The following is a 15,122-nucleotide window of genomic DNA, read 5'->3' on the forward strand; positions in this document are numbered from 1 at the left end:
CGGCCGCCAACATCCTCATAGGTCTTGAAGGATGGCTTGTCACAGACATTCTTCTTACCATTTCTCTTCTCTACTAAAGACCTCTACTAGGTCTTTCTTACAAAAGTTTATATAGGAATAGTCAGAAAAGCTTTGCGACATCAATATTCTTTCCCTCTCCCAAATCATTGATGAACCGATCATTGAAGAACAAAGAACCACGCCCAGATCCTTAAGATCTTGGTTGATAACCTCCTCCATTTGTTCTTATGATCCTCCTTGTTGCTAAATTTCTGATGGGTGAATTCAGGCATTTGGTTTAAGGAACTGGCCCATTATTTTCTTATTTTGCAAACAGAGGTCTCCCACAAGTAACACAGCAGTTTGGGGTTTAAACTGTTCAGCAATGGATTTCAAATGGTCCAGGCAGCCAGCCACAGTCCATCATCACTACCTGAGGTTATGGCAGTATTTGGTGGATTCCCTCTCCCTCTCCAGCATGCTGCAGCAGGCTACCCACACTGTATCACCCAGAGGAGATCAGAGCTGGGAAGGGCAGGGAGCAGGGCAGGGGAAAGAAGAACACAGAGTTTCTTGCACTGCGTGCTTTCCTTGCAAACAGAGTCACAGAATGCCAGGATGGGTCACGTTGGGAGTGACCACAGCAGTCACAGTGGTCCAATCTCCCTGCTCAGGGAGGGTTATCCCAGAGCACTTGGCACAGGATTACGTGCAGATGGTTCTTGAGTATCTCCAGTGAGGGAGACTCCACAACCTCTCTGGGCAATCTGTTCCAGTGCACGGTCACATGCTCAGCAAAGAAGTTCTTGCTCATGTTCAGGTGGAACTTCCTGTGCATCAGTTTCTGCCCATTGCCTCTTGTCCTACTGCCTGGCACCACTGAGGAGAGCCTGGTTCATTGTCTTGACACCCACCCTTTCGTAATTTATACATATTAATGAGGCACATGCCTGTTTTCCACAGTTTCAAACCTGAAGAAGCCACAGGTTTCAACAGGATGAAGGATCATAGCCATTCAGTATCACGGAGCCTCTTTTTCCCACTACGAGTCTAAAGTAGCATAATTTGCACTCCCAGAAAAGCACCGTCCTGGGTGAATTAGGTATCAAAGTTAGCCACATTCTGACACGAGATTAAACAGCTCTGACCCCCAGCCCACAAACCTCCCACTTTCACGTCCCACTCATGCTCTGTTCTTCACTTTCCATTCAAAGATCTGATGACAAAACTCACCCACATTAGGGACCTCTTTTTCCATAACAAGTGTCTTCTGTAGATGTTGTATAGACAGATAACAGAAATATTAATGAAAAATATAAGATAACAAATACAGTACTAGAAATTTGGGTCAATTTTTCATTGACTTATTTGTGCAAGTTTTGGACACTAGCCCGGAAAGGAACATAGAACAGCTGCTGCCTTCACAGACACTCAGCTGAGAGCAGCAGACCACCCTATCCATCTCCAAAAACACTGTTCTAAGACACAACAAGTTTACTGAAACACTCTGCAATCACGGCAGGCTGCAGGAAAAGCAGAGGCAATTTGTGTGCACTGCTTTCTGCATTGCTTTAAGCTGGACTGCCAGCCCAAGAGTATTTATGCTTAACTGCATTTACTTCCAAATGGATGTAGCTTTTTATCATTCCTAGACAAGGCACATAGAATCACTGTGTTGCAGCAAACCATCCAGACTGAGAGATCATGCTCCCTAAATTTCTATTGACATCCTTACTATTCCCCAGCAGATACATTTCGAATTGCAACATGAATTACTAAATTAATTGTTAAGGCTATTTTTTTAATGCTTTCTTTGAAAGCAGGGTGACAACTACAGTTAGAACACTTATAACAAGAGTAACGCTGTTAGAAGTGATAAAAATATGATGTTTGTGATATTCAATGAATGATAAATTCTCCAACAAAGAGGTCTTAGCCATAGGTACCTCTTTTGGAAAGCAACTGTTTGTAAGCGGTGGTACTTCAGGCTTGTTTCTTTGATAAACTAAAAAACAATGTACCTTCACAAATTTAAAAGAAACAGCTTTGTATAAACTATACTAGTACTGCAAGATCCTTGGAAAACACTCACCAGACTAGGATATAGAAGGGCTCAATATTTTTACAAAATTTAGGCAAGAACATGACCTCTGCCTAATACTGACAGGATGTAGGTCCATGGGCACACACACTGCATCATCTTGGGTTTTGTCTCAAACTCTTCATGTTTGGATTCTGCTTTTAGGATTCTTCATGTTTGGATTCTGCTGTTAGGATTTCACAGCATTCCTCCAACTCAGACCTTTCTGATCTCTAGTTCATGACTGATGGCAGGTATTTACTTTTTTATCCTTGTCATACAACACCAAGCTCACTCTAGGGTAACAAGCAAGCTTGGTTAGGATAAGAAGCCCATTAATACTACTTTCACATGGCAGCGGTCAGGATGCCCTGACTCTTGAAACAACCACTAAGCAAAGCACATAGAGAGATAATTTGCCTAAATGATCTCCTTGTCCAATATCTATTCAGATAAAAAAGTAGCTGGGAAATACAGAACGAATGTGGGTGGAAAGCTCGTCACTTTTTTGTCCAGTATCCTGATGAAAAGCTCCCTGATGAAAATAAGAGATTATTTGCAAAAGCCCGAGGACTAAGGAATTAGTCTTGCTTGTTTCAGCTCCATGGAGGCCTGTGAGAGCAGGAACAAGGAGCATGCATATCGCCTCACGTGAAAGCAAACTGAAGTTTGACTTGGACCTCACTCCTACTGAAGCTGTGCCAATGACTTGGTTATTGAGTCTACATTTACACTGGCAGTCTGTGATGCCAAAAAGTTCACCAAAGACCCACCTCATTAAAAATCCAATTTTCCATGTTTCAGGGAAGACTTCAAGGGAAGACTGCCTCTTGAGGAGGAAGAAAGCTGAGAAATGTTTTCTTGTGTGCACTCTCAAGGCTACAAGTGTTTTCTTCACAATGTATTTCTGGATTATATTTCACATTTAAAGAGTAACTTGATGTTAGATACATCCCAGATTGCTTATTTATGTTAGCATGAAATGAAACTGGGCAGAAGATAGGCTGGAAAAAAAGGTTATTTAACATCAGTTTAAAAAAAGCGCCTCTTTTTGAAGGGTTATTTTGTTGAGCAAATTTGTTTGGGATTTTAGGCAGCGGAAGAGAATAAGTTCTAGGAAGACAGACATCATATGTTTGTAGCTTGTTGATTTTTCTTTCTTTTTTTCTTTCTTTTGAGGTTAACTTGAATTATAGTGCCTCAGAAAATAAAGAGTGGAGGAAAGTCCAAGCAACAAGAAAAAGCTTGTTTTAGTGCCTGATGTTGCTTCTTCCAGATTTCTCCACAGCTTTTTAATTAAACTCAGTTCAGGCACACATCCCAGGAAAACCTGACTTCCCATATCTTCTGCAGCTCTTAACTATTCTGCAGTCTACAATAGTCCATTGTTTACAGACACTCCAAACAAATGTGATTATTTTTATCTACTGAAATAAGCTACTGTCATGTTTAAATGTTGTTTAAAAATTACTGCTGGCAGTACTCTGACAGATCAAGCCCAAGGTAAGTCTCCAGTGCAAGGAACCATGCAAAGATTTCGCAAAGTGGAAGAAGCAGCACAAAGATGTCAAAGCTGCAGCCCAAAACGCCAGAGGGCAATTGCCACCATCATCAGCTGCAGTGATAACTGTGCAATTTTCTTCAGTTGTTGTTTCTCTCTGCAACTTTCAAACCATCTACCTTTTGACTAAAAATGAGGTTTTTAAAATCTTCCTTTACCACAAACTGAACTTCTTTGGCACAACCAGTCTAAGTATTTGCATATCTCCAATCATCGAAGTACTGCAGTGCCTCTTTATCACCTTGGTCTCTATAGTCTTCTTTCTTTCAGGAGAAAATGAGTTGCAGAGAAAAGATAAGTGATATGCCCAAAGTCTTGTTAGAAATCTGTTAAGGAGAAAAACTGAAGCAGAAGTCTGCAGCTCCTGGAGTAGAGATGCTATGCTGGATCACTCAGCCTCTCTGAAAACATACATAAAGCAAAGATAGGATTGAAAACTGCCAGAAAAATACAAAAATGACCAAAACCAGAAAAGATCTGCATAGCCTGAATCACAGGACTCCTGTAACTGTCTCAAATAGGCAACACTTAACACATAACTTTCACTCTTACCTACTAGTAACCATAAAATTATTTCCTGTAGTTCCAATGTCAAAACAGGCACACTTTACTCCAAACACTTCTAAATGCAAACATCCTGGCCTGAAAAACCCAGAAGCCAAAAAAAGCACAAAAAAAAGATATGATCACAGTAAGTGCAAAAAAATAATAATTTTATAGACATAACAAAAACTGCAAAAAGGTAGGACTCCAGACAGCAGGACCATGCTTTTTTTTTATCTTAAAAGAAAAAAAATTCTACCCCTTTTAAGTCCTACCAACCACAGTGAGGAAATCTAATCAAAGAAAGGAACAAAACAGCAACACTGAAACCAGACTTTTCTGCAGATTTCAGTACAGGCCCACTGATTTACAGAGAAGAAGATCATTATGGCAGTTATGTTTTGTTCCTTAAACTGATATGTGGTTAAATGGGTATTTCTGTGGAATCATGAAAATCAAAGGGCAGACTCTACTAAAAATATTTTGTATCTGCCTGGTCACAGAGTGAACTGCCAAAAAATTTGGCATCAGTAATTTTATCTCTGGCGAAACATGGCTTCCAGGAGTTTTTCATCACCAGCAGAGCAAACAGAGTAGAAGAGACAGACACCGCTAGGTTGCTGGCAATGTAAGGAGGAGATAATGGAAATTATTTTGAAAAATTATCATCATCCTCCCTTCCTGAAGTTTAGTGGGGGGAAAAAAAAAAAGCTGTATATCCTTGGAAGAAAAAACTGCGTGTTTCGGTCACTTTTCTTAATGGAAAAGAGAAACCTTTACAGCTTTATAAATGGCCTTGCGAACCTTATTTTTCCAAACCAGCTATGCAAAACAGGAAAGAATTATAAATGTTTAGAAACACATGCCCTGCTCACAGTGTTACATGCCCAGCAGTAACAGCATACAGCTGTCACCTCCTAGACTTTCTCCCAAAATGTACAGGGTTGCTGATTCTGAGGACAACAATGCCTGGCAATAAAACACATGCATTATATTGAAAGGAAAAAAAAAAATCCTTTTTTCGTTGCTTTCTGTTTATTTCTTTTATTTGATCTCCCCAAACAGAATTGGTTTTCTCTCAATATTTCCAGCACGTTTGCCTTCAATGAAACAAGAAAAAAAGTGCTTGGGGAGTTTTTTGTTTCATTTGTTTCGGGTTTTGTTTTGTGTTTTTTTTCTCTTGTAAACATAAAACAGATCTCTAACAATTTCTGAAGGAGACAGACAGAGGGGGAAGAACACTGGCAGGTGTGACTAGCACTGGGGTGTCTCCATACAGCCTCCTGTTAAGCATGGTCTAGGATCGTGTCGTGCTCTACTCCTACTCCTTCCATTCTTAAATACTGCAAACTCAAAGTCCATCATCTTCTTGGCTTCTTATTGGACCATCACACTCCCTGGACTGATATCCCAGGGGCTCTCCAGAGATCCTGGAGGATGAGAAGCCTCTTGCACAAAAAATATTGAACTACAATTCTCAAAACCAAACTACAAGACTCTCTACTAGACCTGGTGCCTAAGACAGCCAGGTCCCAACCCAAAGATGAAGAAAGCAGGGAGCAAGGAGAGCTGGTGCCCTTTCAGCATCCTACCAAATGTTGAAAGTACCTCTGCAAAGGCATTCCCCAAACGTTGTCAGTAAAGAGCCATAAAGATCAACACGACTGAAAGGGATGTCTGAGGAAGAAGACAGAGAGCAGGAACAGGAGAGCCCTTCCAGTAGCCACTGCTACTTCAAAGATCCCTTCCAATCAAAACCATTCCATGACAACACTGATTTTTGGCAGAGATTTCTAAAGCAGGAACCACATAGAAAAAGAAGTGAGAAGCAGAAGTGGGGGACTTTGTACCTCCATTCAAAGAGCACTCACATTCTTGCTCTTACGAGTCCTCTTTGATTTACACATCCAGCTACTAGTGAGATTCCAGAGTTCGCTTGTTTCTATTCATTCTTTTTCATTCAATCCCCCTTAGCTGTTTCCCTCTCCCCCACTGACAACCATTTTAATTTCTCTTCTTATCCCCCACTGTGTGCTTTTCCTGCCAAAGCCACTGCCATTTAACAGGACTGCCAAGCAAACAATTGTTTTTAGAATAGTTTAAAACAATCCAGGGTAGGAAAACTACAATATTTAGCAATATGGTTAAATGAGTCAGGTTAGAATGTATGCTGATTTTTACATTCAAATAAACCAGTAAACCCATCTTTGGTCAACTTACAAATTTTTGCTGTCACCAAACTCTTATTTCCAGCCTTCATCCCTCCCCACTTCCACTTTTTATTGCACACCCAATAGCCCACTCACTCCCCAGCCTGCACTTCAGTCCCATTAGATCTCAAACACAGTGTGCACCAGAAGCCTTTCCGGCCCCGCTGAGCTCAACAGCAAAATCCCACCAGATGTCTATGCAGTGAGTGTTTCAGCCAGTTTGGGTGCACAACCCAGAGATGGGCAAGGAGGGCCCACAGTGTGGCCAGCAGCAAGTTCATGCTCCAGTCCTTACACACGGCAACCGAACTTTCATTTACAGTGGCTTCTAAAACAAGTAGAACTGATTTCACTGCAGCTTTTCCACAAAAAGTCAGCTTCTTAAATGTATTCTAAAGTAGAACAATATTGGGGGCAACAGAGGGTCAGTTCTTTTTCATACAGGTGTTAAAACAAGGACTATTTCTTAGTTTAAGATAAGATGATTCCATGCTCAGGACACACTTCACATACACACGTGTACGAACACATATATGTATATCTACACATTTTAATTTTACTTTATGTGCAAATAAGAGGCCGAAGAAAATTTATTTAAATCAAATTTTAAGCACCTAAATGTTGTCCAAATCATATGCAAACTCACCATTCTTTTTACCCTCTTAGCTCCTCTAGGAATCTACACTACCACTCCTAACAGTATGAACCATGGTCAAAGTCACGTGCTTGTTCCTCCAAGACGACTCAGGATCTGATGCCGCTGCCCATCCAAGCATCAGAGAATGAGCAGGTCTGAAGCCAGAGGGCCTGGCTTCTGTTTCAGCTGTTGCACACAATGCTCTGTGAATGATGCCTTAGCAGGAAAAGGCATTTCAGGAGTAAGAAAAAGAAATACCAGCTATCATTTCACGGTGGAGAACTTCCACTTTGAGAGCTTCTAAATTACTATATGTTCTGTCCAGATGGTATAACTGGAACAAAGACCAGAGCAAATGTGGCTTTCAGATTAACAAACCATAATCACTCCCCAATGCCTCCACACACACCTACATTGAGACACAGTCCAATACTTTGGTCTTGCTTGACAAAACAGATTTGAACACACGGGCACTAATATCCCACATACCTTGCATTTTTGAGCAAGGCAAGGAGTGGTACAATGTCCTATCCTCAAAAGCACTAAAGTTAGGATGACCGTGAATATTAGGCTTTTTGCTACTTGTCCCAATTCCCTTATGGACCTCTCATATTGCCTCTATGGGACAGTGAGACAAACATCATTAAATAGTTGAAGTACAGGTATTTGGCATAACAGTAACTAAAAAAACAGATAACTAGATGCTGATTTAGTGAGAGGTAATAAAATAATCTGCCAGCTTCTTATCTTAGAACTGTCTCTGAGTTTATGTCAGCTCATTTCCCTCTAACATATATCCCCCTATGCACGCACATCTAACCCCTCCCTTTCTGCACACACAAAGTGAATCTTCACAGCACCAAAATCTGTGTACAGAATGCTACCATTTAGGCTGCTCTTTCTGAGCTCAGTGTTGGACTACAGGCCAGTGATATCAGATTGGCAGTCTCTGCCTGGCACAGCAGCTCCCACTTGCAGAGCTTAGTTACTCATCATGTTTTCCAACTTGCTGTGCTTTCCATGAGCCCATGTTTGCATATTGCTCTTGTAGCTTTCCACAAAGCTTGAAAATACCTTTCCAGTTGAGTTTCAGTCTCTAAAGGTGCTGTCGAGCACAATTGGCTATATTCTCCTACCAGGCCCACAACTCACTGTGGCTTTTAAACATTTCTACATACCTCATTTCACCTTCGGTTACATATGTTGGCTCTATCAGATATTATTTTCAAGGCTGTTGTTCCTACAACAGCTAATACATTACTGAAAAATACAGGTATCATAATAGTGTTGGATACACCACCCATGTATGCTAGAGACAAAAGAGGTTCCCTCTCTGCCATAGATACAACTGGCTGATCTTTCAGCAAGTTACTCTGCAATGTCAATTACCCTCACCTCTTTTAAAGAAACTGCCTCATGTCTAACTGACATCACACTATGCATCAGTAGCTTTTGGGAAGTCAAAATTTTTAATTCTTTCTTACCTACATCCAATGAGACACGATCTTCATTTTCTTTAGAAGGAACCCCAGAGTCTCGGAAAGGCTAGAAACAGAAAAATTGAGCTATATCTCTGAAGACAATTTGTTGTATTTATGCTTAGTTGCAATCTGTGCTACAGGCTTTCATAATTCAGTTCAAACACTATCAAGCAACAGTCACTTCATTTTAGCCATTTTTATAAATGCAGCTGATATGGCGTTCTACTTCCATACGCAAATGAATCCTAAGGACTCAAATTCTAACTATAATTAAAGAAGAGACCAAACTACCTCTTACTTCCCATGCAAACTTCAATCTTCAGCCTGTTTTTCTCTTACAAAGTTTAATTGTGCTCTGACTAGCCAATATACAGTGCTGTGGAGAAAAGAGCAATATTTTCTAAGATTTGAAATACTTCTAATGCCGGAGCTGTTCACACCTGTAGAAATGTCACAGTTCAGTTCATTCATTATAGATTCATTATAGCCTTTCTACTAGATCAAAACAAGAGACAATCAATATGGGACCAGAATCTTTTCCCCCCAGCAAGACTCATGAGATACAGTATTCTGCTCCAACACACCCTTTCAACACAGACTCCAAATTGTGTGCATACTGTAGATATAATTCTGAGATTTCACAGATTACAACAGCAACATGTGACTTCCAAACAAATGGTCAATCTTCTGCGTGGCTGGTAATAAAAATTTAAAAATTTTAAAATCCCAAGCAACCAACCAAAAAAAAAGCCTATAAAGGTGACCACATTCATAAAAATTACCTAATGTGTCAGCTCAGCAATATTCCACTACATTCAAATGTTATTAAAAGAACCCAAAACAAACAGTAGTCACTTGGTATTGATATCACTTTTACCAGATTTTCCAGGTTTGACCAGATTTTATTTCTCTCAGTCTAAATTATTATTTTAGCTGCATACCCACTGAGGTAATAATCAAGCTCCCACTTGAAAAGTGTTCAAAAAATACCAAGACAAACATTTTCCAATCATTTTGTAAACAAATACATATAAATAAAAAGCAGAATATAAGACTAGAGATCAAATACAACTGACAGAAATACAGTCGTAATGGCACTTCTCACATATTTTGGTCTCTCCCAAAAGCTGTTTAGATACCTCCAAGTAGATGACAATGGGAACTTGCAGTATTTTTTGCATCAAGCATTTTTCCTATTTACATCCAGTTAAGGACTCACAGTTACCCGCAGGGTCTCTCTCAGAAACTGACTCCTCAGATGTAATGAACCATGCTGTCTCAAGGATGAAACTTATGCTAGACAGGTTGTGCTGACCCCAGACTGGCAGCTGCCAGCTCCCTAAAGGCACTAAGCTTCACCACAAATACAAGAGCTTTCTGGTCCAAAAGCAGAGCTTGCTTCTGCAACCCAGCTTTCCAGCCCACAACTACATAACAGGTTCTTTCAAATAATAATAATCTACACACGTAACTATTCCTGCTAGATAGAAATAGCAAGAAATGCTGCCTGGCAGGCTAGAATTTATTTGTTAGCTCTGGTATGTGCTCAGATAGGCATGCAGAGGTTGCTGCTTCTCAGCCTAAATAAAGCTTAGCTATTTGTAGAAGGAGAAATCTGTACCTTCGTGTCATCCTGGGACAAGTCACCAGATGCTGAGCTCATAGGACCTGCAAGAGCAAAGACTTCTGCCTTTAATAACAAGAAAATTCAGTTTGTGTCTGCTTTGGTTTCTGCTGCTGGTCTCTCTCCTCCTTCAAACAGAAAAGGGGACACAAGAAGCAGGCAGGCAAGCCAGAACAATGGACATGGGCAGCCCATGCATCTCCCCACAGCGGCAATCCCGTGGGCAGCATGCAAGCTGGATGCACAACAAGTGCTATGTTATTGTCACAGTTATGTTTGGGCTGATTAACCCCTACATGCTCAGAAAATCAACAGCTCCAGCACTGTGCCTCACACCAACGTCACAGAGCAGCTGAGCTCTGCTTTTCTTCTGCAGGGATTTCATGCATTTTCTGAAATTAGACTTTGTATTTTTAACCCAAGTAGTAAAAAAAAAATAACTTCACATCTGTCACTCTTTTTTCTCTTTGGTTGGCTGGTTTTTGGTTTATATTTTCTTCCAAGGGCTGTGGAGAAGGACACAGCAATGGCAAAAAAAAACCACCAAAAAAACCACCTCCCACACTTTTTAAGTTTTGCCCAAATGCAGCCTGAAAGACTACTGTGAAACAGCAAAGAAGAGTAATTTGGATACAGGAATGTAAATGAACACAAGCATCACTCATGCTTCCAGGAACATTATAATTTAGCACACATGTTTTTAAAAAAATGAAAATGAAATTACATAGAGTCATCATGGTAAATATGTCTCATTTTATACTGAACCTTTCAACTCTAGGTTCATATCTGTTCTCAGATACCCTCTTCATTTCTCAGTCAGCATAGGATACCTTGAGGTATATGGAGTTTAGGGACGTCTTCTGCAGGGATTTCATGCATTTTCTGAAATTAGACTTTGTATTTTTAACCCAAGTAGTAAAAAAAAAAATAACTTCACATCTGTCACTCTTTTTTCTCTTTGGTTGGCTGGTTTTTGGTTTATATTTTCTTCCAAGGGCTGTGGAGAAGGACACAGCAATGGCAAAAAAAAACCACCAAAAAAACCACCTCCCACACTTTTTAAGTTTTGCCCAAATGCAGCCTGAAAGACTACTGTGAAACAGCAAAGAAGAGTAATTTGGATACAGGAATGTAAATGAACACAAGCATCACTCATGCTTCCAGGAACATTATAATTTAGCACACATGTTTTTAAAAAAATGAAAATGAAATTACATAGAGTCATCATGGTAAATATGTCTCATTTTATACTGAACCTTTCAACTCTAGGTTCATATCTGTTCTCAGATACCCTCTTCATTTCTCAGTCAGCATAGGATACCTTGAGGTATATGGAGTTTAGGGACGTTTACTGGCATTGAACAAAGTATATCTCAAGTTTTTTTAAGAAAGCATTGTATCAATACATCTTGGGAAAAACAATTCAAAGACAGCTGCCTGTTACCTAAATCACGCAATCCTCAGCAATAAAAACCCCACCTGACCTACAGGTCTCTCAGACATGAAGTTCTGGGATGCAGTTATAGGCCCACTGCAACCTGTTGTCCCTGACCTCGGCAGTGCCCCTGGACACTGGCAGGAGTTAGGACTGGGTCCGTGCTTATCAGTATCAGGATCATTAATTTTGAATTAATCTGCCTTCTTTAATTAACTTCCTGCAGCACTCATATATATATATATCTCCCCTTGCATTCTAACACAGGGTAATCAGCACAAAATCCCTGCTGCTGTCAAACTAAGCATTCCAGATGTTATCCTTCAGCTAGTAGGAATAGACTATTTCTTGGGTAACTGCAAATGCAGTCACCAACTTTAAAGCTTCCTTGAGAAGGTTTTTTTTTTTTTACAGTATTGACATGCAATTGGCATTATTATTATTATTATTATTCAGTTCCACAATTCTCAGAAATAAAAAGCCGTGTTTTCTCTATACCATATATACTGTAGCAGCAATTGGCTTATCCTCCAGGTAACAGTATTCAGTCAACTCATGAGCATGGAATTTCAGGTCAGAAAAGAGAAAAGAAAAGCACAAACTATAAAATTAGCCAAAATACCACCAATTTCACCTTTTGTTCTGCATCCTGTCTGGATAATTTATCACTCCATATATTTGAATTTAATTAAGTTGCTATGGGAGATTCACTGCTAAGCTAGCAGCATCACCTTACGCTGACCCACTGCTTTCACATGATGGCATTTCACAAGAAGCAACACACTGCTATAGCAAACTCCTCTCGGTAACAGCTCAGGGCTGCTGACAGCACTGTGTTTTAAAGGTCTGTTGATCTTGACTTTAGAAGTGAGTAGTTACTACTTCTTGGAATGGCAGCAGTTCTAAAATCTGAGGGGGATACTTTCATGACATGAATGTGCCAAAATAAAGTCCTTACCTTAGCAGACACTTTATAAAGGAGTTCAGTGAATGCAACTCAGAATGTAGTAAAAAGTACAATAATTTCATATAATTTTTGCGTCCAGCAGCAACAATTTTAACTCAATCTTGAACAAAGTTCTTTTGATCTCCCGAATGCCAGCAAATGGAAAGTTTAATACAAGCTACTAGTCACCAGTAACCACCACCACTCAGTGATTTTTTTTTTTTTTTTTTTTTATATGGTGGCTAGACTAACAGAAATATGGTAACCTATTAAATATTGAAATAGAAGAAGATGAAAAAACTGTGTTGCCTAACACTGTACCAACAGTAGTTACAGACTTCTCATGTCTACAAGTAGGTATCTCAGAGGATAAAACATGCAAGTATGTTTACTACAATCTGTTTGTGTAGGTCCTGAATACTTACAAAATGTGGCATACTTTTCCAGGTGTTGAACTGAAATTAATTAAAAAAAAAAAAACAGGTGCAAAGTAACTCTGATGCATAAAGGCACTAAAGTGTATAGCTTCCACTGAAAACACAAACAGCTAGGTATGCCTATGCCAAATATCTCTGCTGCTCATCAGAATCCAAAATGAGAGTAGATGTCCTGAACTGGAGACTTTCTCTCTCTCCCCCTCCAGGAAATGAATACCCATTGATCTCTGCCTTCTGCTTGTGCAAGTCAGATCAAGTTAAAACTGCTTTTTGCAAAAAGTATTAAACTAATCATCACCTACAAGTCACACTGATGAAGCAACTCCCACATATAGCACTGCCAATGAAGGCCATTCACTTTATATTGCCAAGGAGCAGCATAAAGATCACCCTGGTCAAAGTACAGCATTCAGGTGAACACCCAGAGTAAATGCTGTGTCACTAAAGTCATTTACAAAACGCGTGTAATAAATTCTCACTTACAATAACAGATATGTAACTTGTAACTGCTAACAAGTGCTTATTATTTCTCTGCAAATTTAACTTCTAATGGCAGAGCATTTGTTGCCTGAAGACTGACAGAGAAACTGGGTATAAAACTACTTTTTCAGCACTAGCAATGGCAGCATACACATTTAAATACACGACTGTGTCCCTATTTTACCCATTCACACGAAGTTACTAGCTGACACCCCTCAAACTAGTCCCCATCCTTTCCCTCGGTCTGGTCCTGGTCCTGGTCCTGTCCGCAGTTCATGCAGGTGCTAATATTTCTGCTGCCCTCAGTAAGGCTGTCTCCAGCAGACACTGGAGCAAGAGCAAGACCGAGCCTCTCACAGAGCTCTCAGTTTTCAGCTTGTTGCTTCATCCAAATATACAATGCCAGCCACTAAGCAAATGGACAACTGAAGAAAACTTTTAATTAATTCCTAAGAACCATCTATAAGTCCCCAAGCCTTATACTTTTGATACTGAAGAACGATCTTTTTTTGTGATTTTCTCTTCAGCTCTAAGACATGTTTGCTCTGAGGTACACTGGGAGGTATTTTGGTAATGAAAGAGCGTTCTCACACACAAGCACAGTCCCACAATCCTTGCAGAGGTAAACTGCTCACCAAAATAGTTAATGTCTGGTGGAAACAAATGAGGATTTTGCCACATTAAGAAGTCTAGGCTGAATCCCAGAACTACCCATACAAATCATTACTCTGCTCCTATCCTTATTAACTTATTTGGCGTCACTGGAATTTGCAGGAGAGTTCATTCAGTTAAACACTGCCCTCTCCTGGAAACACCTGACTTTTTTCTGGCTCTTAAAATGAAATCAGCTAAGGCTTTTCCAGTCACTATAAATGTTGTAATATTTTGTGAACAATTTCAGTCTAACATTGGAAAACCGATGCTCTCTAGGGAGTATCATGATTTACAAAATTCTTGTGATGTATGACTTACATACTCCACTGTTCTCTTCTAACAGGCCTCTAAAACCATATAAAACACGATCTTCCTGAATAAATAAGTGTATGAATCTGTGCCAACTTCCTAGAGCTTTTGAAGATTGCAACATTATGGAATAAAAAACTGTACCTTCTACAGAGCGTGTTGTACTGCAGGGCATTTTTGGGCCTTCCACTGTTTCAACTTGGTTTGAATTAATACTCTGTAAAAAAAATCAAAATGACAGTAACTGTATTTGATGCCCATTACATTTATCTGAAAACTCAAGAACAAGGTCAAAGACTAGCAAACACTTATGTCATAAGCAATACCAAAATGACTGAGAGAGATTCCACAATATTTTAATGGCTACCTTCCAGAGGAAACTGACAGCAATCCCTCAAGAGGGAAACCAATAAAATATTTTTAACTACAGAGAGAAATCACCTCCTGCTTACAATACACAATAGATCTAAAGGATATGATTTACCATTTGCACTTCACTGCTTACAACCTTCTTCTCTATGAGAAAAGCAGCACAACAGCTTTGCACAACAGCTCTGTTCCGAAGTCTAGTTTATATTAAAAGCATCCCTGTAAAGCAAGCAATTTTGGTGGATAGGTAATACAAAGCGAATAAACTAAGACCAAACACTAAATACATGATAAACCCAGCCTGGAAGCCAGGAGACACTCCCCATATCTGTGGCCCCTGGCCAGGGCTTGTTCAG

The 15,122-nt window shown here is 39.8% G+C and overlaps 1 protein-coding gene across 1 annotated transcript in view; it reads right to left on the reverse strand.

Annotated features, from left to right (window-relative positions):
• Positions 1-15,122, reverse strand: part of ARHGEF28 (Rho guanine nucleotide exchange factor 28) — a 113,022-nt gene that overhangs the window by 66,873 nt on the left and 31,027 nt on the right. Inside the window, exons 7-9 of the mRNA XM_017740650.1 lie at positions 14,542-14,614; positions 10,134-10,180; positions 8,516-8,576 (exon numbers count right to left, since the gene is read on the reverse strand). Of these exons, the coding sequence (XP_017596139.1) occupies positions 8,516-8,576; positions 10,134-10,180; positions 14,542-14,614 (181 nt within the window). The remainder of the gene's footprint in view (positions 1-8,515; positions 8,577-10,133; positions 10,181-14,541; positions 14,615-15,122) is intronic.

The sequence above is a fragment of the Corvus brachyrhynchos genome, unplaced genomic scaffold (assembly GCF_000691975.1).
Source record: "Corvus brachyrhynchos isolate BGI_N302 unplaced genomic scaffold, ASM69197v1 scaffold467, whole genome shotgun sequence".
Lineage (NCBI taxonomy): Eukaryota > Metazoa > Chordata > Aves > Passeriformes > Corvidae > Corvus > Corvus brachyrhynchos.